Source organism: Panthera onca, chromosome B3 (genome assembly GCF_046562875.1).
Source record: "Panthera onca isolate mPanOnc1 chromosome B3, mPanOnc1 haplotype 2, whole genome shotgun sequence".
In the NCBI taxonomy this organism is placed as follows: domain Eukaryota; kingdom Metazoa; phylum Chordata; class Mammalia; order Carnivora; family Felidae; genus Panthera; species Panthera onca.
This window is the reverse complement of record NC_138344.1, coordinates 134,354,363-134,379,194: the sequence shown is the minus strand read 5'-3', so window position 1 is coordinate 134,379,194 and position 24,832 is coordinate 134,354,363. Positions and strand designations below refer to the sequence as shown.

General features: G+C 38.4%; 1 protein-coding gene across 3 annotated transcripts in view; it reads left to right on the top strand.

Annotated features, from left to right (window-relative positions):
* Positions 1–24,177, top strand: part of TRIP11 (thyroid hormone receptor interactor 11) — a 61,783-nt gene extending 37,606 nt beyond the window's left edge. For 2 of the 3 annotated variants that reach the window (XM_060620584.3, XM_060620583.3), the window contains exons 14-21: positions 736–899; positions 2,159–2,262; positions 7,105–7,204; positions 18,566–18,647; positions 19,461–19,575; positions 19,989–20,105; positions 21,408–21,552; positions 23,665–24,177. In XM_060620584.3, coding sequence (XP_060476567.2) covers positions 736–899; positions 2,159–2,262; positions 7,105–7,204; positions 18,566–18,647; positions 19,461–19,575; positions 19,989–20,105; positions 21,408–21,552; positions 23,665–23,885 — 1,048 coding nt within the window. In that variant the 3' untranslated portion in view covers positions 23,886–24,177. Of the gene's footprint in view, positions 1–735; positions 900–2,158; positions 2,263–7,104; positions 7,205–18,565; positions 18,648–19,460; positions 19,576–19,988; positions 20,106–20,388; positions 21,265–21,407; positions 21,553–23,664 lie in introns of those variants that run through there. The other variant, XM_060620585.3, reaches the window with a different exon arrangement.
* Positions 24,178–24,832: the final 655 nt, after the last annotated feature.

The following is a 24,832-nucleotide window of genomic DNA, read 5'->3' as shown; positions in this document are numbered from 1 at the left end:
TAAAGGGAATTAACTCGTAATCAGGAAATTTTGTCAATGGGATAGCCTTTGAGAAGTTGTGAGTTCACCATAAGTGCACGTGTCAAAAGCCAAGGAGGTGTCAGAATCCATCGCTTGTTGGGTTGGAAGCTGGTCAAAATAACTTCCAAGGCCCCCTGCAACTTACAATTTTATGGTAAATTACATCTTAGGGTTTTAGCCTGGAAACATGAAAGTTGCAGGCTATTTGTAAATTCTTATTATGCTGGTGTTTCTTGCTTAGTCCAGCTTATTTGTACATTTTTATTATACTGACGCTTCTTGTTGAGTCCAGCTTCTAATCTTTAAAATGACTGCCATTTGTTCAGAGTCATCTTCATGGGAAGAATGAGTGAATTAACAAAACAGGGAGAACAAAGATCAGAGGGACTCTTCAAGTTTCTTTGAAATCTAACATGAGTTTAATGCAATAAGATGTAAGAAGGGTCAGATTCATAGAGGCAAAGTGGAATGATCGCTGCTGGGAGTGGAGAGTTATTGTTTAACGGATGTGGAGCGTCCCCTGGGGAAATGAAGCTCTAGAGCTGGTGGTGGTGATGGTTGCCTAACAGTGCGAATATACTTAGTGCCACTGAACTGCACATTTAAAAATGGTTAAAATGGAGGCACTTGGGTGGCTCGGTTGGAAGTAGGGAAGATGTTTTATGTGGTTCAAGTAAACAGAAACAACTTGACTTGTATGCTTTTTGTTTGAAGCCATCAAGCCAGTTTGCAGGTAGAGTCCTTGCAGGAGCAGCTGAATGTGGTCTCCAAGCAAAGGGACGAAACCGCCCTGCAGCTGTCTGTCTCTCGGGAGCAAGTGAAGCAGTACGCCCTGTCGCTCTCCAACCTGCAGATGGTGCTAGAGCATTTCCAGCAAGGTGAGTGGTGCGGTCAGGCTTTCAGTGAAGATAAATTATTGTAGTTACTGGGAATTTGGGCTTATTTTGGTGCTATTTTAAAATAGGCATGGGGGAGTCTTTGAAAGGTTACCCACTTGGAGGAGGAAAAAATAAGTAGCCGTCAACAAGTCAACGTAGACTTTTTACGGTTAGGCCTGGAGAACATGAACTCCATGTGGTAATTATTAAAAACATGTTTTGGTATCATATGATCCGTGAAGGTGAGAGTTGGGGAAGGATGAAGTCACATAGAAGGGATGATCATGTGATGAAGAAAGGATCACTAGAAACAGTGCTTAAGCTTTGAAATACTGGTCAGAGGTTAAATATGCTTCAGAGAATTAATCATTGGGAATCACTGTCCTTCGAATATTGATTAGCTTGTTCTCGGTTATTCATCTCGACTTTGAGGTAACTACAGTTTCTAGTCCGGGTGGAAGATACTTTTCTGGAGACACGGTAGCTATGAGCAGAGAGCAGTTTTATGCTGATAACCAAATATGCTTTTTCATATCTACCCACCATCCTCAAATGTACCTCCTTTAGGTCCTTCATTGTACCCATCCGTTTGTTTATTCATACACTCAGCAGTGATGGGCAGTGAATTAACTGCTAGTGAGGGGCAGGTGATTAGGGGATATGAGGCTTATGAAGTAACAGGCGTTACAATTTTGTGCCTAAGTACACCTTTAAATTCATACATATGTAGATCTTCAGGCTTACTCATGGTTGAAATCTCGAATTTTAAAGTAAGAAGTATCTAGGCCGGCTATACCTAAGTAGAATGGACATGTGTACAGAGTTATATGGCCATAGAGAAGGCTTTGCCAAGGAGAGGATATTTGAGTGGCGTTCTGAAAAGAGGGAAGAGTTTGCATGATGGACAAAGTGGAGAAGGATTTATGGCAGAGTAAAAACTAGGGCATATATAATTTTCTTGTTGAGACATTTGAACTGTTTTTGTTGAACTGTTAAAATTGCAAGTGGTTTGGGGGCACCTGGGTGGCTCAGTCGGTTAATCGTTTGCCTTCAGCTCTGGTCATGATGTCACGGTTCATGAGTTCAAGCCTCGCGTTGGCTTCTCCGCCGTCAGCACGGAGCCCACTTCAAATTCTCTGTCACGCTCTCTCAAAGATAAATAAAAATATATATGTTAAAAAAAAACTTTTCAAGTGGTTTAAAATGCTAATTTTATCACATAATTGCCAAATACTAATGTAACTTTTTTTTCTCCTTAGAGGAAAAAGCTATGTATTCTGCCGAACTAGAAAAGCACAAACAGCTTGTAGCTGAATGGAAGAAAAAGGCAGAAAATTTAGAAGGAAAACTGATGTCATTACAGGTTGGTCAAAATAATTTTCTATTGTATGTATTATTATTCATGAACAATTGTAGAGTTTTTGTTTTAGAAATAATCTCCTAACAGTTAATCTCCTAAACAGTATGAAGCAGGCTCCATACAATATAAATGTTGTTTGAGTGGCTACTTGTTACCCTATGTTTTGGCCTAATGATGGATGGGCTATTCAGGGTTTTCTCCGTGTGACTTAGAGTTTAGAGGAGACAAAACACATATAAGATGATGGGAATTTTTATTTGTATTTATTTTTACTTGTATTTATTTATTTACGTTTATTTATTTTTGAGAGGGAGAGAGAGAGTGAACATGCAGGGGTGGGGCGGAGAGAGAATCCCAAGCAAGCTCTGTGCACTGTCATTGCAGAGCCTGATGCAGGACTTGAATTCACGAACCATGAGATATGACCTGAGCTGAAGTCAAGAGTCAGATGTTTTTTTTTTTTTTTTTTTTTTTTTTTTTATTTATTATTATTTTTTTTTTTTTATTTTTTTTTTTTTTTCCTCGTTTTTATTTATTTTTGGGACAGAGAGAGACAGAGCATGAACGGGGGAGGGGCAGAGAGAGAGGGAGACACAGAATCGGAAACAGGCTCCAGGCTCCGAGCCATCAGCCCAGAGCCCGACGCGGGGCTCGAACTCACGGACCGTGAGATCGTGACCTGGCTGAAGTCGGACGCTTAACCGACTGCGCCACCCAGGCGCCCCAAGAGTCAGATGTTTAACCAACTGAGCCATGCAGGCACCCCAAGATGGTGGAAATTTAAATTTTTTTAGCATAGATGAATGTTTTAGGGGACGCTAAAAAAATTAGTCTACACTTGTAACTATAATTTTCTGTGTTCAACTAGATACATTGAGCACTTTATTTCACATGGATTAAAATAATGTAGATTATCCTTTAGATCTTTTTCTTTTGCAGCATAATCCTTTAAAATGTCTTTTTTTGGGTGCCTGGGTGTCTCAGTCAGTTTAGCATCCGACTCTTGATTTTGGTTCAGGTCACGATCCCAGGGTCGTGGGATGGAGCCCACATTGGGCTCTATTTTGAGTGTGGATAGAGCCTGCTTAAGATTCTGTCTCTCTGTCTCTCTGTCTCTCTCTCTCTCTCTCTCTCTCTCTTTTTCTTTTTCTCCCTCTGTCCCTCTCACCTGCTCACATGCATGTGTGCATTCTCTAAAATAAAAAAATAACAACAATAAAGTATCTTTATTAGATTTCATATGTACAAGAATCATATATAAAATATAGATAAAATGAACCCCCATGAAGAGAGATGACATGAAAGTGATTTACTTTAAGAATTTAAGGTGAACTTTTCTAAGTAGACTTTGTTGATAGCTGGTGGAAAGTAATAAGATTTGTTTACCTGTTATTAGTAGTAAATATGTTGTTCAGGTCTATTAAATTCCTAATAAAAGAAGACGTAAAGTTTTGAAATTTTTATTAATTACTGAGTGGCTGCAGAAGAGTATTTAGATAATACTTATACAATATAAGAATAGCAATACTGCAGATAACCCCTTGCCACCCGGTAGAAGGAAAGAAATGTTGTCCTTGCAAGTTCCTGATGCATCCTCCATATCTCCTCCCATCATTACTACTTCAGAGAGAACCACTAGTCCAAAACGTTATGCTTAACACCCCTTGTTTTTCTGTATGGTTATCACATATGTTTGCATCTCCATATAGTTCACTGTATGGTTTTGCATAGTTTTGAACTCTGTATAAATGCAATTTTGAAATGTATGTAAATTCAATATATCTGAAAGTTGCTTTTTTTCACTTAGTATTCTATCATATTCATGAGTTTTAGCCATTTTACTGTGTGTTCCTGTGGGTGCATGGCTTATTGTTTTCACTGCCGCATTTATTGCATGAATGTATAATTTATTTACCCATTTTACTGATAAAGGACATTGCCATTATCTGCTATCTTATCTGTATCTTGATTGCGATTGCTGAGTCCTGAGACATGTGTGGGCAGTTTCAACTTTATTCAGTCATGGCAAGTTATTTTCTAAAGCAGGTGTGCTAATGTATTCCTACCAGTGGTGCCGGAGAGTTCTTGTTTTGTGTCGTTAGCAACAGTTGGCATTCTCAGTATTTTTAGTTTTTGCCAATGGACTAGGTGGGAAGGGCTGTCCTCCTGTGGTTTTAATTTTTACTTGTCTGACTGCTAATGAAATCAAGCATCTTAAAAAATTTTTTTTTTATTTTTAAGAGAGTGAGCGGGGAAGGGGCAGAGAGAGGGAGAAGCGGGGGGAGGGAGGGAGGGAGACACAGAATCTGAAGCAGGCTCCAGACTCTGAACTGTCACCACAGAGCCTGACACGGGGCTTGAACTCACAAGCTGTGAGATCATAACCTGAGCCGAAGTTGGGCCCTCAACTGACTGAGCCACCCAGGCGTCCCAAAATCAAGCATCTTTTAATATGTTTATTGGCCATTTATGCTTACTTCCTGGTCAGCTCATTAATACATTTAAACAGATATTTTATCTAACGCTTTGAGTTGTTTCCAGTGGGTCCAGAGAATCACGTCTCTGATACTGTCAGAAGTCCAGATCTTTTTTTTAAACCAGCTTTATTTGTTTATTTTTTTAAGTTTAAAATGTAACATATACTTAGAAAACGAACAAAAACTATGCAGGAAGTAGTAAAAATAAAAGCTGAAATTAGTGAAATAAAACCCAAACAAATGGTAGATAATACATATACATGAAGTCTAAGTGTTAATTTTAGAAAGAGTCTTAGCATAGTTTTGAGCTTTAATAATTTCTTAAATAGAAATGCTATGGGGTTGAAAAATTATTTGAAGGTTTATTTAAATTTCTTTTATACTAAATTTAGTTTTGTGGATTTCAAATATTAAATTTTTTATTTAACATCTTTAGCTCAGTCCCTCTGTGTATCAGTTAGGGTTCAACCTGAAAAGCAGAACCAGTAGGGGGTGTGGGGTGTGTAACACACCCCCACAGTGATATATGTGATATGTAGAGGTACACACCTATGAGGTTTATTCTAAAGAATTGGCAGTGTGATTATAGGAGTTGGTAGTCACAATGGGAAGATCCCATCACATGCAGGCTGGAACCCACAGGCATAGGCCAAAGGTATTCTCCACAGACGGTCAAGAAAGAACATCACAAGCAGGACAGAACTCCACGGGGAGGGCTGATGTTGCAGTCTACAGCAGGAATTTTTTCTCCTTTTGAGGGAAGGCTCAGCCTTGCTTCAGCTAGCTCAGTCAGGTCCACCCTGATCATTCAGGATAAATGCCTTCCTCAAATTCAGTTGATTAGGGGCTTTGATTACATTTGCAAAATACCTTCACAGCAACATCTAGATTATGTTTGATTGCATAACTGGGGGCTGTCGTCTATCTAAGATGACACATCAAAAACACTGTCCCTCTGATTCAAGATGGTAAAAGTTGACCTGAAATTTACACGGGCGAGTACTCTAGATAGCCAGGAAAATTGTGTGAAACAACAACAGTAAGGAGGGGCTTGCTTACTAAATATCAAATATTGACTAGATGAGTAGAACGGAAGGAGAATCCAGAAATAGAGCTTAGGATACATTTGAGCATTTAAAACCAAGCCCTAAACTAATTTCAACTTCATGGAAACAGGATAGGTTATCCAACTGATACATGACGTTGCCACAGCTGGCTGTCTGTCTGGAAGAAAATAAAATTGGATCCCTATCTTATACCATATACGAAAGTAAATTCCAATTGTATTAAAGCTTGGATTCTCAACTGGGAGTGGTGCTGGAAACCTGGGGCTGTTTTTGGTTGTAACTGACCGGATGGGTCTTCTGGCATTTAGTGGGTGGGGGCCAGGAATGTCAAAAGCACACCTATTGAGAAACACTGTTTGGAAGGTGTAAATATTAAAACAACTTTGCAAGGAAACCTGGAAGACCACATGTAGAGTCTAGGGGCAAGGAGGAGGAGCCTAAGCAAGACTAAAACTCCAGAATCTGTGAAAGCAAAATAGGACATGTTTACTATAGACAGTTTAAACACTTGTACATGGCAAAAGGTATTATGCAGTCAATAGACAAATGACAGATCTGGCAAATAATCCTTGTAGCACTGGTGACAAAGGGTTCACATCTACCCTACAAGGTGCTTTTACAAACAACAAGAGAAAGTTTAGTAGAGAAATGGGCAAGATATGCAAAGAAGTTTTCACAGAAAAGCACCCCTGGGGGAGCCTGGGTCCTCGGTTCAGGTCATGACCTCGCGGTTCATGGGTTCCAGCCCCGCATCAGGTTCCATGCTGATGGTGTGGAGCCTGCTTGGGATTCTGTCTTTCCCTCCACTGCTCACTCTCTGTCTCTCAAAGCAAATAAACATTAAAAAAATTTTTAATTAAAAAAAAAAAAAAAAAACCTGTGAATTTCCTATAAATGGAAAAATGCTCAAATTCACTAGTAGAGAAATAAAAATTAATAAAGTAATGACATGTCATTTTATACTCATCAGGCTTGCAAAAATTAAAAAGACCATTTGTTACGTTTCTTGACTTTTTTTATATCTGCTTTTTGTAGTTTTTATTCTCTTCTTGTCACTTTTTTCCCCCTTTTGTCACCATACTGTCTTTTAGTAGCATCTTACTTACTTACTAAGGGAGCTAGTATTGTGCTGTGAAGTACCAGTTCTGTCTTTGATACTTACTGTGTGAACTTGCCTGAGGTCACAGTGGTACAACTTCATCAACTGAATAGAAGAGGGTTGATAGACTCTGTCCTCCAGCCGCGTAGTTTGTGAAGTAGTTCTTCCAGGCTGCTTTTTAACCAACTTCTCTCTTCCTCAGGAGCGGTTCGATGAAGCAAATGCTGCGTTGGATTCGGCATCGAGACTTACAGAACAGTTAGATTTAAAGGAAGAACAAATTGAAGAACTTAAAAAGCAAAGTAGGTGTTTTTTCTTTTCCTTTTTTTCCTGGCAACACTAGTGCTGAATCAGGTGTAGTCTTCTCAGAGGCACTGGTGCCGTTGAGTGAGAGCAGCTTCCACTGGGTGTGACCTCTATTTCCATCTCCCTCGACCAGCTTGCTTCAGTTTTAATACAGTCCTCGTGAAACCAGAGTCAAAAGTTGGCCTTGCCTGTCCAGTTAGTTTTCCTGGATGTTGAGGCAGTCCAGTTGTGTTGGGTGTCACCCTGTCGGTCATCAAGGGAAATGATTTTACTGACCTGACTTTTTATGGTTAGGCGTCCCTGATCATTCTGTGTTCATCCTACCTAAAGCCATCGGACGTGTTAAGACAGTATTCTCGAGCCAAAGAGTAACTTCTTGTGGACTGAACCTCCGGCCATAACTAGCCTTTTATGATTATGGATGATGCTTTACAAATAGACACTCATTTATATAATGATGTGATGCTTATAAGATAAGCCCTGCCAGTTCCCTAAGGTGAGTCCTGTGCTTGGGATTGTCAGTTGGGCCTCAAGTAATCAGGGGGTTCCTAATGCTTTGTTGAGTCTAACCGCTGACCAAGTTGGCATCTCATCGTTCAGTCTCTGATTTAAGGGTTCCCGGGGAGTTGAAGCTATTCTAGGGCTGCCTGCAGTAGGTAGTGATCTAAGGTTATCAGAAAGGTGACCGTGGAGCCCAGAAATGTACCACCTTTAGGTATCTGGGTTGGGTGTGGTAGCACCAAGGCACGTAATTAAAGGAATTAAGTACCTCAGAATGTTTTATTAATGTAAAATAGAAATTAGAAATAGGCAAAATTAGGAGGAGATGGCACAGCAGAAAGAGACACTGCCGGCTGACAGAAACAGCGACTCGGCCGCTAAGGAGGCAGGCAGGAACCACCGAAGCACGGGTACCAAAGGACGAGCCAAGCCAAAGGAAGTTGCCCTAAATCTAACGACAGACAGCAGATGAGAGATTTTTAGGAATATAAAAGACGGGAAGCTACATGATGTGAGGTAGTTGTCCTCAAGATAATGATTTCTGAGGCAAATCACTGCCCAACTGAAAGTCCGGTGTCTGCTCTGTTGAACTTGGCCAGCCTTGGAGCTCTAAATCTCATAGGCGGCAGGGCTGGGCAGCCAGGAAACAATTAAAGATTGAGCATCATGAACATTTTATGTAACATATACTCTGTCACGTTTAGTCTTCTCTTATTTACTCTTCACAAGCAATTGTAAAGTGGGTGATATGAGTTCCATTTTATAAGTCAAAGGAACTGAGATTTGAACCCTTAAACTCTGATCTTTTTGCCCTTGACCAAAGCTCATATCTTTCCATGTTACTTTATTTTGTCCGGTCAGGAAGATGGTTATTTATAGTTTGATTTCTATTTTGTTCTGTATATCTCTGTCTCCTTTAAAGATAGGGCAGCATCCTCTATATTGTGCCCTACATGTTGAAAAGATCGCTCCTATGGGAAGGCCATATTTATTGGGAAAATGCCAGAGCAACTGTAGCATTATCTGAAGACATACGGCCAACCCAGAGAGGACACACTGGGTACCCCAGGGATTGGCCAGAGAACTGACAGCTTAGGGTAGCTCTGGACTAATGGAAGTGAAAAAGCAGTATTCTAAGCCAACTCATTGGTCTGGGACATGCCAGTGCTGTATGGTATGCTTCTGTGTAATATTTAAGGCCACATCCTCTTTTAGGTATCTACCTGAGTCATTTCCAGCAGATGATGGTAAGATTAAAGATTCTGTGACTTACGGTAGTTGCTAAATAGTATGAGTCCCTGTGCTACTTAGGACTTGTTCAGACACTCACTTAAACTCCCAGTAGTAGAATATATCAGGTTCAGATTATATCTGACAAAGCTTGGGTGGCCTCGGTCCCTACTGATGTAAAAAGTTACAGTTACCATGCAGTCATGCAGTGTGAATGTGTAGGAACTTTGGACTCATTTTGTGTGGAGTAAATATTAGCTTCAGGAAAGCTCTGGTTATGCTTGAGGTCAGGCAGGTATTTGAGAGGTCAGGCAGGAGGCCAGTGTAGCACAGACGGGAAGGGGAGTGAAGAGACAGTTCTGTTGTGTCTTTAAGTCATTCTTGCCATTTACATTCTTGCCTCTTCTTAACAGTCTGTTTTCTTTTATTACCTCAGTGCTTAATATTGCTTTTCTATCTGTAAACACAAATGTGATTTTATTTTCTCAAAGCTGCACTCTTGATTTGATAATATAAATAAGACCTTGATTGGCTTGGTTGTTTCAAAAGAATCACTGTATATTTTCTTTCATAGATCATTAAGTACTTTAAATGTTGATTGATGTTGTAATACTGTACTTTATTTTTAACACAAAACTTGGCCAGACAGCGAAAATATTTGCCAGGAGAAACAATTTTGAAAAAGACAGATTGACTTTTGTTGCAAGAAAGTACATAGAGACTTGAATTGTAGAAGCAAAGCATTGTTTTATTTCTAAACATCTGTAGACTGATGATTAGTTGATACGCAGTTTCAACATTTAAACAATATTGGGAAACTCACCTTAAAAGTGGTATTTTACTCAAAATGCTTGGTTATGTTCTTGCTACCAGAGATGAGATGATTCATTCTGGTCAAACATATGAAAAGGGAGCTATTACATATAACACCAGTATGAAAGCAGTAGGTCTTTGATGATTTCAGTCGTTCTTATAGTGCTAGGTACTTGCAACAGTAGGTTGAGGTTCCGGGTATTTGCAGCCCTTGTGTGAAATGTATGAAGGTGCCTTCTCAGGCATTAAGTAATTAATGAGAACCGACGACTTGGCTTCATGTTAGATGCTGTGTGAGATGCTAGATAGGATCCTTTCTTCCAAGGAGTTTAGTTAAGTACCATGTAGCGTAGATACAGAATAGGTTCACAGAGTAAGACAGTGATGTGCTGCAGTGGTCATAAAAGAGTGTGTATTTTCTTCCCTGAGAATCTCATTGAGGGTCAAGGGCATTCTGTGGAGGAAAGGATCTTGAGCAGAGCCCTAAACTAGTAGTAGGGTTTCACCCCCAAAATGTAAGAACTTCTCTCTCCCTTGCCCTCCTTAGTGTGACCCCTTTCTCCATAAAATAACATTGAAAGGAAACCCTATGATCCTATAGGTGCTATATTTTCATAGTTGGCTGGTAGAAGATCTATTGCTTTCCTTCTTTCTATAAATTGTTCTTTCAGCATTTTACCTGCAAGTGTTTTTGTTCAGTACAGTTCCAAAGACTTACTTTGCACACCATCCTGTATTCCTGATTTTCAAACTTACGACACTGGTCCTCTGTGAAGCAAATAGGACGACAGTGTCTTTCATTAACTGTTCTGAACTGATCAGCGTTCAGAATTTCTGTGGAATTGTCAGACACGGGGAAGTGTACCCCTGGGGAAACCTAGACTACAGCTGAGCTATTAAAAGATCTGTGACCTTGCTGTATTTATGGCCAGATTTGACATTTTCCTTCTTTCACTTCTTGTTCTCCACCTTCATCCTTGAGATCAGTTCCTGCTTAAATGAAAAGATGGGATAAAATTGAAGTAGAAAGCACAAAATAGTTCTTGTTTTGATAAGTTATTCAGAAGGATGGTGAATGTTACGATACATGAAGAAAAAGAAGTTTTCATAAGCAATACAAATTTAGATTCTAGCATTGGAAATATCTTCTGGTATGTCTGCCTGTCTATGGCTGCGCCTTAAAGGACCCCATAACTAAGTTTGTTTTGTTGGTGTGTGTTTTTTTAAAACTATCTTTTAGAGCACTTTTAGGTTTACAACAAAATCGAGAGGGAGGTATAGGCATTTCCCATGTAACCGTTTTCCCTCCATTATCAACATCACTCACCGGAACGGTACTTTTTGGGTTTATATACCAAGGATGAACCTACAGTGACACGTCATGATCACCCAAAGTCCTCAGTTTACCTTAGGGTTTACTCCCGGTGTTATGTATTCTATGTGTTATATATTCTAAGGGTTTGGGGCAGATGTCTAATGAATTACATCATGATAGTGTCAGAGGATTTGCGCTGCCTTAAAAGTCCTCTGTGCTCTCCACCTGTTCATCTCTTTCCCCCTCCCTCTACCCTCACCTCTGGAAACCGCTGATCTTCTTACTGCCTCCATAGTTTTTGCCTTTTCCAGAACGTTATATAGTTGGAAGCAGACAGTATGTAGCCCTTTCGGATTAGCTTCTTTCACTTAGTAATGTGCATTTAAAGTTCCACCGTGTCTTTTCATAGTTTGAGAGCTCATTTCTTTTTAGCGCTGAATGATATTCCATTGTCTGGATGCACCACGGTTTATGTATCCACTCACCCACTGAATGAAGGACATCTTGGTTGTTTCCAAGTTTTAGCCATTATGAATAAAGATGCTATAAAGTTACGAGCGCAGGATTTTGTGTGGATGTAAGTTTTCAGCTCCTTTGTGTAAATACTGAGGAGTGTGGTTGCTGCAGCGTATGGTAAGAGCATGTTTAGTTTTGTTAAGAAAGCGCCAGACTCTTGCAGAGTGGCCTCACCACTTTGCATCCCCGCCTCCTGCTCACTGGCGCCTGCTGTTGTCAGGGTTGCAGCATTTGGCCATTCTGATAGTGTGTGGTGATACCGTGTTATTTTCATTTGCATTTCCCTGAAGACGAATAATGTGGAACATCTTTTCATACGTTTATTTACCATCTATACATCTTCTTTGGTGAGGTTGTCAAGGTTTTTGGTTCATTTAAAAAATTTTTTAGGAAATTTTGGTGACTGCTTTTTAAAAAATGTATAAGTTGAGAATGGAAAATTACAGTGTGTAGTTGTGTTTTTTTTTTGAAGGAAATCTAAAAGAATGTATAAAATGAGTCCCAATAAACCTACTGTAATATGAAGCATAAAAATAGGTTTTAAAGCTACAAATATAAAAGAGATTTAAAATGTTTTTCATGGAACTACCTTTATGGTGCTAGATGGTAGAGTTTTTATTTTAAATAAAGACATTCCGTTTTCCAGGACATGATTTATACAAGAAAACATATAATGTCCTGTTGAACATAGGCCAAATACATTCCCAGACGCTTTGTTACCCAAACCTTTTGAGGGATTTCTTTATAGATGTTTTTGGCAGAAGTGGTGATTTTAGAGGAAACATATAAGAAATACCAGATGCAGTTTTCTGAATTGCCATAAATGGTTAAAAAATTATTTGTGATGATATAAACATCTGGGGGTATACTAGACAATGCCAAGATTTTAGTTAAGAAAAAAGTTAGTATCAATTAGGTAAATAAGCCCTTTTAAACTTAATGGTCATATTTTTAAATGTGTGTTTTATTAATTCTTCTAAGTACAAAGGGAAAAGTATATTGTGTAGAGATGAGAATGTTTTGAGTTAATGTGTTTTGTGTATTTTCCCTCATATGGATGGGGTAATTCAGAACATAAATCATGTATTCTTTTTTGTCCTGTGTTCTGGTCTTCCCAGATCCTCTCCCTTCCTAGAGAAAAATGAATCGGTCTCGCATTTACTTCTCAAAAATTCATTGTTTCCTGCTGTGTACCTGGCACCAGGATAGGCACTGGAGAGAGAAAGACAGGGGACTGGTACTTTCAGGAGGCTTGTAGTCAGCCACGAAGGGGAAGGTTGCATGTAATCACAAATAGGCAACAGATTTCAAAAGGAAGGAACAATTCATACTACTTGATGATGGTAACGTGGAAGGGTGGAGAAGGTACAGTATACCGGACCTCACCTGAGTGACGAATAGGTACAGCTAAGCAGGCAGGAAGCTGGGGAAGAGCGTTCTAGACAGAGGGAGGAATTCATATATCTGAAACCGGCTGAAGATCTGGTGACCGCTAATGACCAAAGGGAAGGCGGAGGTGGAAGTGGTAGTTACTGTGGAGAAATGAAACTGTAAGTGTGGATCACAAACACAACTTATAAACTGGGGGCCAAGTCATAGTCACGTGAAAGCGCAAAGAGGACCAAGGAGAGACAGTGTTGAATCGGAGAGTTCCTCACGGAGGCTCCACCCGACTGTCGCCACGCAGGCATGTAGGCCCAGCGCTGCCAAATCTCCGGCTCCTTCAAGAGACACTGGAAATGCAGACTTTTGTGTGAAATGTTCCAGTTTTCTGTGTGACACTGAATTTAAAACAACCTGTGTGGGCTGAAAAAGCATTTTTGGGGGCCAGATTGAGTCAGTGCTCATTTGCAACAGGGAACTTTCAGAAATGAGTTGAGGCTCGGTCTGCAGCTTAGCCTTTTGTCATTGTTTTCTATAGTGATGATGATACTCAGTAAGTGGCAACATTATTATAATGACTTTACTTTTCTCTGACAAAATTGCGGCCCTTTCTTTTGGGATTTGGCTAGTCTGTGTGAACCTTTTAAAATGAAAATATGTAACTTGATTCACGGTATTGTCTTTTGAAAAACTTTTGTTTCGATATGGAAGAATGCAGTACAAATTACTTGAATTCACGCTGAAGGATTGAGGAAGGGGGGTAGAGGGGGAAAATAAATTTGATCTGGTTCCATTAAAGACGTTTCTATAAAAAAATCTCTTAAATGCACATGGCAACTCTAATTTAATTGTACAAATAATCCAGGAGACCTCAATGTTGCTGTTTCAGTGTAGTCCAGATTCTGATCTAGTGAAATTCAAATTAGTGAGGTTATACTGTATTAATAAAACTCTTTTCCTGTGAGTTCATTGCGAGGAAGTGGAATTTCAAAAATTACTTTTCATTCATCAGTGAGTAATTACAGTTAGGGAATGAGAAAGCACTTACCATGTACTCTATCTAGACCTTAAAATTCTATCGTATGGTTGAAAAGAATGGAGTTAAAAGACAAAGCAGATGTAATATGTCTCAACTTCACGTGTTAAATATAAGATTTCTTTAAAAAGATTTCTTTGGTGTTATAAAGAAAATGATTCTATGTTAAGTTGACATTCTGTAATAAAAAGACCATCTAACTTCTAGCCTTTGCCTTAATTATATTTAATTAAATATTAAACGAAGAGGCTATGTTTCCTTATATTGAATTTCATGTATTAGATTTAAATTTATTTTTTAGGTAGTGTAGTGCAAGTAAGACACTAGACTCAGTTTATTTACCGACACACCTGTAAATGAAATAATCTAACATTTTTTTCTTCCTTGGCTCCTTTGCCTTGGTTCAAAAAGAGGATAAGACAAAATGGAGGCAAAATTATCAATGTTAATATAACCACAGTGATACATTATTGGTATTGGTTAGGGGTAGGTTAAAAGATGGATTATTTTGTTATTTTAAGAAATCAGATGAACGAGTCCTAATGCTTTATATAGCACTTCACTGTTTAGAAAAGTCACATTTAATCAGTAGATTCAAAATCCTTTGAGATTAAGCATGCATATTTGACAAAATAGGCAACAAAGTCTGGCCCTGGTGACAGGACCGTGGTTCCTATCCAGGTCTTATTACAGGACCGTGATTCATATATTCTCCTGACCTTCAAGTCCTGTTCCAGTCACTTTTCTCAGTCAGGTGACTGTTAAAAAGTCTGACTTGAGTCTCGTCCAAGAGAGCTAAGTCATGCAATAGCCAAATGACTTTGTAAGGAGTGTGACTTAATTTTACGATGTGCTGTGAAGATAGTATTACAGTGCAGTGTTACTCATCACAAATAAAATGTAAAGTTACAATGAGCCGATTTGTTGTAGTCAGTTACATTTTATGTTCAATTTTGATTGTAAATCAAGTGATGAAGACCATGGTGTCCTCTCTAGGCATTCACAGAGAAGAGGCTGTGATATGGCAGGTTTGAGGATCTCCTATACTTAGAGTAATTCTTCCCCTAAACTAGACTAATCTCACTTGCTTTATTGCTCAACTCTCAAGTGTATCCCCCTGCCTTTTTTTTTTTTTTTTATTATTGTTTTCAACTTCCAAAGAATTATTTTGGCATGTTAGATTATTTCACAGGGATATTATATTTGGCTAAAAACCCATTTCTGAATAACCGTTATTTTGTCTGCCCATATAAATACAGTTCTGATTTCAAATTGTGGTTTGAATTAGTGTTCAGTTTTTGTGGAGAAATCTTCAGGATCTCTGATGGGAGGAAAATAAGGGTGCCTCGAGAAAGAGAGAAGTCCATAGGGGCCTTTGAAGTCTGTATTGCCTTTCTGTTCTAAACCTTTCCTAGTTCATACGGTTCTTCCAAGCCCTCCCCCAAAATTCTGAGGGTCTTTTCCTAGACTTAAAAACCAGAATACATTGAAAGTACTACATGAGTTTGAACCGTTCCAGGCGTGCCTGCAAGCATATGCAGGGTTATCAATTCTGTCACATTAGTTTAGGACTAACTTAATATTCTGATGAGTTTGAGAAATTTTTACCCTATTATTTTGGCCATGAGGATGTTATGACCCTACCATTCAGAACAGAGATTTTAATCAGAATTGTAACCATTCTTGATGAATTGTCATCAAGAAAATATTTTTGACTTGAACTTTATTAAGACAGATTTCTTGATCTGTTTTTTATAGAGCAAGGTTAAATTTTTCTAATTTTACTAAAATTTTAATCAGAATCAATTCTTTGCTTTGTGCACGTTACTCTGAAGATGTCTGTCGTTCAGTTTTATCTTTCTTTTGTTTTTTTAATAAGAGACGATATACTGTAGTGGTTATATCCTGGTTATGCTCCAAAGCAGTGCTATCCAATAAAAATATAATGCAAGCCACATGTATAATTTAATACTGTTTAGTAGCCAGGTGAAGTTGATCTTAGTAACATAATTTATATATCCCAGTATATCCAGAATATTATAATTTTGATATATAATCAATATAAAAAATCATTAATTTTAGAAAAAGTTAGATAGGAGAAGGGCAATATGAGAGACGAGAAAGGTGGAGGTAAGCTTGACCTCTGGTTTTCTGCTACCTTTCCATAGTGGGGGAGGGTGAAACAGAAGACCGTGCTCATTGTTACTCTGGCTCTTGCTTTAGCTCATGAGTGGGATGGTAGATTCAGAACTTTGACACGAGATTAGTTTACTCACTATTCGTAGTTGAGAATTCTATTTACGTTCAGAATGCGGTGTTAGGGTCCAAAGAGTACCACGTGTTCATTGTATATATGTGCCTGTTGAGAATCCAGAATGTCTTTTACTGACTCAAACTTTAATAATAATCTTGTTCTCTCTCTCCCTCTCCCTCTCCCTCTCCCTCTCCCTCTCTCTCGTTTTAATGTCCAAGCTTAAATTCCTTACTGGTAAGACAGGAAAGGAAACGTTTGTAGTAGATTTTCCGAACACAAACTTTGCTTTTATAATATGGTTATGGCAACCATCTCTATTTTGGTAAAGTTAGCCTATTATATGAATTACATTTTGCAATTTAGATTTTTGCAATTTAGAAGGACCACAAGCCATTGCAAACAGTTAAACTGGACATTTTTATATATGCGTTTAGTACTCTAAATCAGAATATTAGGCATTGTGCAAGGCAGAATGAAAACATAAAGCAGATGGACCTGGCCTAATCTGTAGGGTTCAGATGAAACTTTGAGGAAGTGACCCTAGGACCTTAGATATGGAGGTGCTGATGGAAAAGAGCTTTTCAAGTAGAAGAAAAAACATTGGTAGAGGTTGCATAGTTGGAATTGAGAGTCTGGAAATAAACCGTACTTTTATGATCAATTGGTTTTCAACAAGGGTGCCAAAAGAATAGTTTTTCAACATATGGTGCTGGAACAACCGGATGTCCACGTGCACAAGAACAAAATCAATCCCTTACCTCACACCGTGCGTGAGAATTAACTCAACATGCATCACAGACCTGCATTTTAAAGTCACAATTATAACATTAAAAAAAAGGGCAGGGGGGGGGGGCGGTGCCTGGGTGGCTCAGTCGGTTAAGCGTCCGGCTTCGGCTCAGGTCATGATCTCACAGTCTGTGAGTTCGAGCCCCGCGTCGGGCTCTGTGCTGACAGCTCAGAGCCCGGAGCCTGCTTCGGATTCTGTGTCTCCCTCTCTCTCTGCTCCTCTCCTGCTCATGCTCTGCCTCTCTCTGTCTCAAAAATAAGTAAAAACATTTAAAAAAAAATAAAGTCACGATTATAAAACTCTCAGAAGAAAACATAGGAGTAAATCTTTGTGATGTTAAATTAGGCATTGATTTCTTAGATGTGACTCTAAAAGCACAAATAACAAAAGAAAAAATAAATTGGACTTCATCAAAATTGACAACTCTGATAAATAAAAGGATGCCATCAAGAAAGCAAAATGACATCCCACGGAATGGGTGAAAATATTTCCAAGTTCTGTATCTGACAAGGGACTTGTATCCAGCTACTACCTGGAAAATGCAGCATAATTCAAAGAGGAGGTTTGTGGAAAGAGATCGGAGTCCAGTGTTTGGATTGGAGTGTTTCTCGATTCGAAAAGTAGAGCTCTGCTGCAAAGCAGTCGCCTCTTCATTTCTTTCAGATCCAAACTTGTCATCTAACTTGGATAAGCATCTCCTTCAGCTCAAACTCTCCATTTCTCAGGTGGCAGGTATCAACACCCCATGGGCGTGGCCGAGCGTTCCTTAGCCTGGGGATCGTTGGCCCCATGGCACGGCCGGATATATGAACAGGGTACTCTTGTTGTAATTCTAGACTTTGCCTATAATACTGCTTGGATTCCAGCTGTTTCACCAAGATTTTACAGATTTTGCTTCCTTTTTAAATAAATGAGAATTATAAAGTAGTCCAGCATCCTTCTGAATTAGTCATATAAGCTACAGTCATCTTGATTAGTGTGTTAGAACCAGTGATCTGAATTGTATGTTGCAAGTTCTATGCCTCAGAATACTTTGTCCTAGGAGCTGCATCCGAGCCATGCTCTTAGTTGTGTTAAATACTCTTCTTAGCTCACCAGAAACCAGTCCAGCCAGGAAAATGGAAAAAGGAAAATCTAAAATTGTCCTTTCCATTTCTTCCCATTAAAGAGTGGCTCTGGAAATGTTTTATACAAGGAAGCAGTGGTGAAAAATCTCTTTTTTGCTATTAAGTTTCTGAAGAGAATGAAACCCTTTTTTTGGTTTTTAAATTTTCTATTAAACAATTGATTTGGGGGGGCAGATAAACCACGTGAATTAGTGCATACTCTGGCTGCTAGGTAATTTCTATACCAGAAAGCCTAGCTTCTTGAACCAAGAAGAGATGGAAGTAATTGAATGTCACTAATTGGATAAGTGTATGTATTCAGATTTTGCAGGAAAGATGTTATAAACCTCATTATATATTCATCCAGGCTATTTTAATCCGTTAACGACTCTCTTTATTCACATGTTTTAAAACAGATGAGCTCCGACAAGAAATGCTGGATGATGTACAAAAGAAACTGATGAACTTAGTCAACAGCACAGAAGGAAAAGTGGACAAGTATGCTCTGCCTATTAACTTTTATGTATTTTATGGAGATTACCTTTATGGTGAAAACAGCTTCTACATGTAGATGTTTATATGTGATTAAGTTTTTTAAAAGCCTTTTCTTGTATGGTGATGAGATGTAGGTCGTTTTCATGAGGAGTCAGTAGAATAACTTCTCTTGTCTTGGTTTTTAAAGACTTCTCCCAGCTCAAATTACTTTTCTCGAAACCATATGGAAGAGTTAAAACACCACCATAATATGAAGCACTTAGAAAATAGAAAGTTTTATTCTTATCATTCTTTTTAGTTCTCTTTAGCTGTCCTTAAATAAACATACCTTGTCTGAAACCTAGGTATATATGTAACATGTCATTAATGTTTTAAAGATTTAGATATTATTAGCAAATTTTTAATAAACGTGCGTGGGGAGGTATAAGCGTAACTGTTAAGCACAAGAAGTGTCGTCAGCACTTAAGGTGGGGAGGGAGAAATCCTAAGTATCTTACAGTAGAGCCCAGATAGGCACCGAAAGTTACTTACCTAGGCGCTGTCTCAGTTGATTGATTTATTTGTTGGAGAAAATGAGTGGGTAATAAATGATGTTTTAAAAGGTATCCGTTTTTTAGGTTGTTCGAAATACTCTCCATTAGACTTGTCAAGATTTTTTTTTTAAGTACTTTAAAACGTTTTATCGTTTAGTGTTTCTTGTAACAATTGCTTAAGTATAATTAAATATTCATATGTTTAGTGTTTATTGTTTGGGTACACTAAGTATTGGGATAACTGTTGAGTTAGCTTGAGCTGTTTCTGCCTTTATTTTCACAGAGTCCTAATGAGAAACCTCTTCATTGGACATTTCCATACACCGAAACATCAGCGCCATGAGGTGTTACGATTAATGGGAAGCGTCCTGGGTATCAAGAGGGAGGAAATGGAGCAGGTAACCAAACAATTGGAAGTCATTCTGAATATATTCATAATTCACATGGTGGCATCATTTAAAATTATCTTCTTTACTCAATATTATGTAACTTTTCATTTTTCTCAGTAACGTGGAAATGGAACCGTTTCATACTATAGTGAAGAGGTGAATTTGTTCAATTTGTATGGTATTAGTTCCGTAACTACGTCTCCTATCAGAGGGCTGAAATTTTGAGACCTGGCAGTCCTCAACTTTTACTTGAGATAGTGCTTGGGATGACATTTTATTGTATTGGTAGCCTCTCTCAATAGGAAACATTTACTAGGAATTGGACTTGAAAAGCATAGTTCGCTACCATCTGAAATCATGTAAAAATAGTTTTTTCTTTTCTTGTATTGATAACATTTTTCTGTTTGAAAATAATCTTTCAGTTGCTTCATGAAGATCAGGGTGGTGTTACCAGGTGGATGACTGGATGGCTTGGAGGAGGATCCAAAAGCGTCCCCAACACACCTCTGAGACCAAATCAGCAATCTGTGCTTAACAGTGTAAGAGCCAGTTTTATTCTTGCTGAATAGGAGTGCCGCAATGATTGTACATCACATTCATTCGCAAAAACCAGATTTCTTTTTTACGTTACTTTATTATACAGACCTTTGATTTTGGAATTGTGGAAACTGAGATCTCCAGAGAGATTAGCTTAAGGATCATAAGCCAGTTTAAATAATTTTATTGCATATATGTTTCGTTTGAACTTTTTATTTACATGGTACTTTTATTTTTCAAAGTACTAAGTATTTTTTTTCTTTGTATTTGATCATGCTGCTATAGGCACACAGCCATTTGTCTTGCTACTAAATGATGAGATTCTTAAAGACAGAGGCTATGCATGCTTGTGTCCACCTAGTCCTTGAACACTTACTACCGAGCACCTGCTCTGTACCAGACTGTTCTCAGCTTGGGGGATGCACCAGCAAACCAGAAGACAAAGCACCTCCCCTCAACAGATCTACACCTTGGCAGGAGGAGGCATTAATAAACATGAAAACATAGTGCCTACTAGTCTTCATGAATACTGATAAATTGAGTAGCTCGGGCTGCCCGGCTGGCTTAGAGCAGGCAACTCTTCGTCTCAGGGTCATGGGTTTGAGCCCCACGTTGGGCATAGAGATTACTTAACTAAATAAAAACTAAAAAAATTTAAAAATAAAAACAATAAATTGAGTAGTAGCTCTGTGAATCAGAATGTGGAATTTTCTTATTTTACTTTGTTTTTTAATAAAGAGGAAACTGATGCTAGGTGATATACCCAGAGTTGGTTGAAGATAAACAATACCCTATTTTAAATTGGATGGCATAAAGTTTGTTTTAAAGGAAAAATCTACAACTACATTGTGTTAATCTGATAATCTTACTGGTGAGCTGCTGCTGTGTATTCATCGATTGGATGTTACTATAGAAAAATAGAACTATTTAATACTGTTTTCCATCAATATAGTGTTTCATGTCCATGTAAACAGTCATTAAAATGATTTAAGGCTTGATGTCTGAAGTGCCATCGGGTAGCTAATTACGACTGTGAGGTTGGTAACAAGTGTTTGATCAAACATTATTGATTACATTGCTAAAGATTTTAATTGATCTGTAACTAAAGCACTAGTAGTTTTATTTGTTCATATAAACAATTGTTTCATTAATTGTTCATATGACTTATAAAAAAATGATTCAGAAGGCATGATTTGTTTTTGATATTTGGAGTAGCTGGTACATTTTCTTCTTTGTAGAAATATAATATACAATGTATGTAATTTATAATATCTGCCTAATTAACCCAAATACTGTTTCCTTAGTCTTTTTCAGAACTTTTTGTTAAATTTCTAGAAACAGAATCTCACCCATCTGTTCCACCACCAAAGCTTTCTGTTCATGATCTGAAACCTCTGGATTCACCAGGAAGGAGAAAGGCAGTTACAAATGTGCCAGAAAGTTTTAAAGGTAAAACCAGATGCTTACTTAGTTTTTCTACAGTTTAAAAAATTGAATGTTTAATATATAATTATGGTTTATAGTGATATTAACTAAATTTCTAGTGTTTCTGAAAATGTACAGTGACTTCTCCCAACATTCCAGTAAGGCATTAGATTTTGCTTCATATATTCTTATAGCAATCTGATGCTTAATTGGCTTGGATTAGCTTAAACAATGTGGAGTATTTTTCTTTTGTATATTGGAATAATTCTCCTCTCTGCATAAGCCACTTTGAATTCTTCTTGGAAGTGCTGGTGAACTGGTAAACCTTTGTTTGGTCACCTGTTTTCCTTCCTACTAAGGATACTTATTGCTAAATTAGAGTTAAAAGTGTAGTTTATAGTTAAAGATTTTTTTCCCTGTGAACACCTAAGTGTTACACTCAATAACCAAACCGTGGTATGTTAATAATATTTATAAGAGCAGTACAGTAAACTGGCTTAGACATCCAAGAATGTATTGAAAGTATTCTTATGTGTTAAACGGTCTGCCTAGAAGCAAATGGTCTGGTGGTTGTATGATCTGTATGCATAGCTTTCTATCCCACTAGGTCATAAGGGTCTTATTTATATTTATATCACCTATTTTGGCATGCATGAAATTTTCTTGAAAATGAAGTATAATCCATTAGACTATAAACAGATTCTTGATTAGAAAGTCTCTCTTTTATCTGAAGTCTACATATTTTAATACAGACTAACTTGTTTGCTAGTTGGACTATAAAGGTGTGTGTTATCATATACCCAAGTTCATAGCACATCAGATACGTAAATTTGAATAAAATATTAAAGAATTTATATTCTGAAATTCAAAACAAATTGCCTTAAGTCATTTAGCTGTTTCTATTTTCCTGAATTTTGATAAAAAGAGAAATGGTAAAATTTGTTTTGAGAAAAGGTTTGGCTACTAAATTTAGTGAAAAGTCATCAAGACCATACTAAAAATGCTTTCTTCCTGCTACACTAGGTTGTAGTGTCTTCATGTGAATTCCAGAATTCATTGCGGCAAGATCTCCTGCTCCCTGCTCTGCCCCTCCCTCTCCTCCTCTTTCTTTCTCTCCTCCTCTCCACTTACCAGGCTATGTTCCCAGCTTGGTTTGGATCGATCAGAGACCAAAGCTAGTGATGTTCTGAGCTGGTATAGGGTTTCCATTTAAAGAAAAGCAAGCCTACTCTTTAATCCTGGATTCAGAAGTATGTGGCAAGGGTCAGAGCTTACTAAGGGGCACCGGAAGCTTTTCCAGAGTTTGGAAAGCTGTCATTCACACAGAAGTAAAGCTTGGAGACCCAGGGTACTTGATGATAAGTTGATTTGATGAATTTGTCTCAATGCTTTCTTTGTTCTAGAGGTTACTCTTCATTTGAGTTTCCCATTGCTGAGTGGTGCTTGTCTCTTAACAGTGACGTGGTTAGCGGTCTCGGGTAACAAAGCGGAATTCTGTCCACCAAGACATCAGGGCATAAACAAATACCTCTTCCCATAAAAACTAGTTTCAGCCTAACTTTATAGAGAAATAATCTAAGGAAGAATTGTTTCAAACCTTTGAATGTTAAAAAGAGGAGGATCAGGTAACATAATGTATATCTTGTTTTTCTTTGGATAAATTAATGTCAGATCTGATTGTTACCACCGTGGTGTTGGTGCCAGTTTTTTTCATGGCCTTTAATTATTGGGGGAAAACAAGTTCTCAAGTCTGTCATCTTTATGGTAAGTAGTTACAAAATTTGCGTGCATCGTAACATAGAAAACGCCCTCTCAAAGGCAGTTCCTAAAGGAAATGAAGTTTATCAGTTATATAAGTGGTATTTAAGTGTCAAACAACAATGTTAATGCGTTTCATAAAGTATTAGCTGTATATATAGGTATTCCTATCCCTTCCCTGTTCTTTGTCCGTTCATCTCTCTTGCTGTCTTGTCTTCTTTCACCCTCTATGTGTCGTAGACTCTGCTTAGCAGATCCAGAACCCAGCAGCGTAAGAATTAAATTTATTTGGGGGCCCAATCTAGGAACCGAGAACACATGTACGCCGTTAACCAAATCACATATAGGCGACTGAACAGCTTGTGTTTTATCATGTAGATGGCACAGAATCCAGATCTGGTAGAAGAACAGATGTGAATCCATTCCTGGCTCCCCGCTCTGCGGCTGTGCCTCTTATGAACCCGGCGGGACTTGGACCTGGTGGGCCTGGGCATCTGCTCCTGAAACCCATCTCCGATGTGTTGCCCACGTTTACACCCTTGCCAGTGTCACCCGACAACAGTGCTGGAGTTGTGTTGAAAGACCTTTTAAAGCAGTAGATGATTCCCAAGCCAGAGACAAACACGTGGCACTTTAAAGAAACCATGAACACTACGTGTGTGTACTTGATCACTAAGTGGCCTTTTGGAGAAAGTCATGTAATTGTTTGCAGTTGTATATTCTCTAAACTTAATAAAAATATTCTTATTGCTTTTAGAAATTGCAGGTGTCCCAGGAGGAAGTGTTTGCTATAATACATGCTGTGTTCCTTCTCTGATTTGACCTTTCATTTAAGCTAGAAACATTTTATTTTTTAATTTACAAATAATAAAAAAGATAAAGATAAAAATTTCTAGTAGCTTATATCAGCTCTTTACTTCTTTCTATGATTTTCAAGCCCATTTAAGTTAGAGACGCATAGTCTATCTTTTAAAGATAATCAAGAGACTTAGAAAAAGAAGAAGCGGCAGAAGAAAATAAGTAGCGGCTTTTCTGTAAGTGCTGAAACATAGATTCATCTTGAGAGGGCTCTGTGTCGACAGGCCAGCAACACGGTTGTCCCTGGGAGCTTGTAGGTGTCCTGAGGTGGAATGTGTGTTTGTTTGGTTCTATGCAATTTTATCCCAGGTGTAGATTGACGTGATCCCCACTACAGTACAGAGAGCAGATGGTTTCATCAGGGGCCTCTCGTGCTGCCCCGCGATGTTTTATAATCGTGGCCACCTCCTTCCCTACGCACATCCCCTCCCAGCCCCTGGCAACCACCGACTGCTCTCCAGCTCTGTAACTTTGTCACGTCGGGAGGGCTGTGTAGATGGACTCCTGCGGTATGTTGTTACCTTTGACATTGGCTTTTTTCACTCCGCGCACTTCCCTTGAGACCCATCCAGGTTGTTGCCCGTATGGGTAATTTGTTCCTTTTTGACATGAGTACATACTGTGGAGGTAGGATTTGGTTTTATGAGCCAAGGTATCCTCTTAAAACCGTTTCCTCACACACAGACGC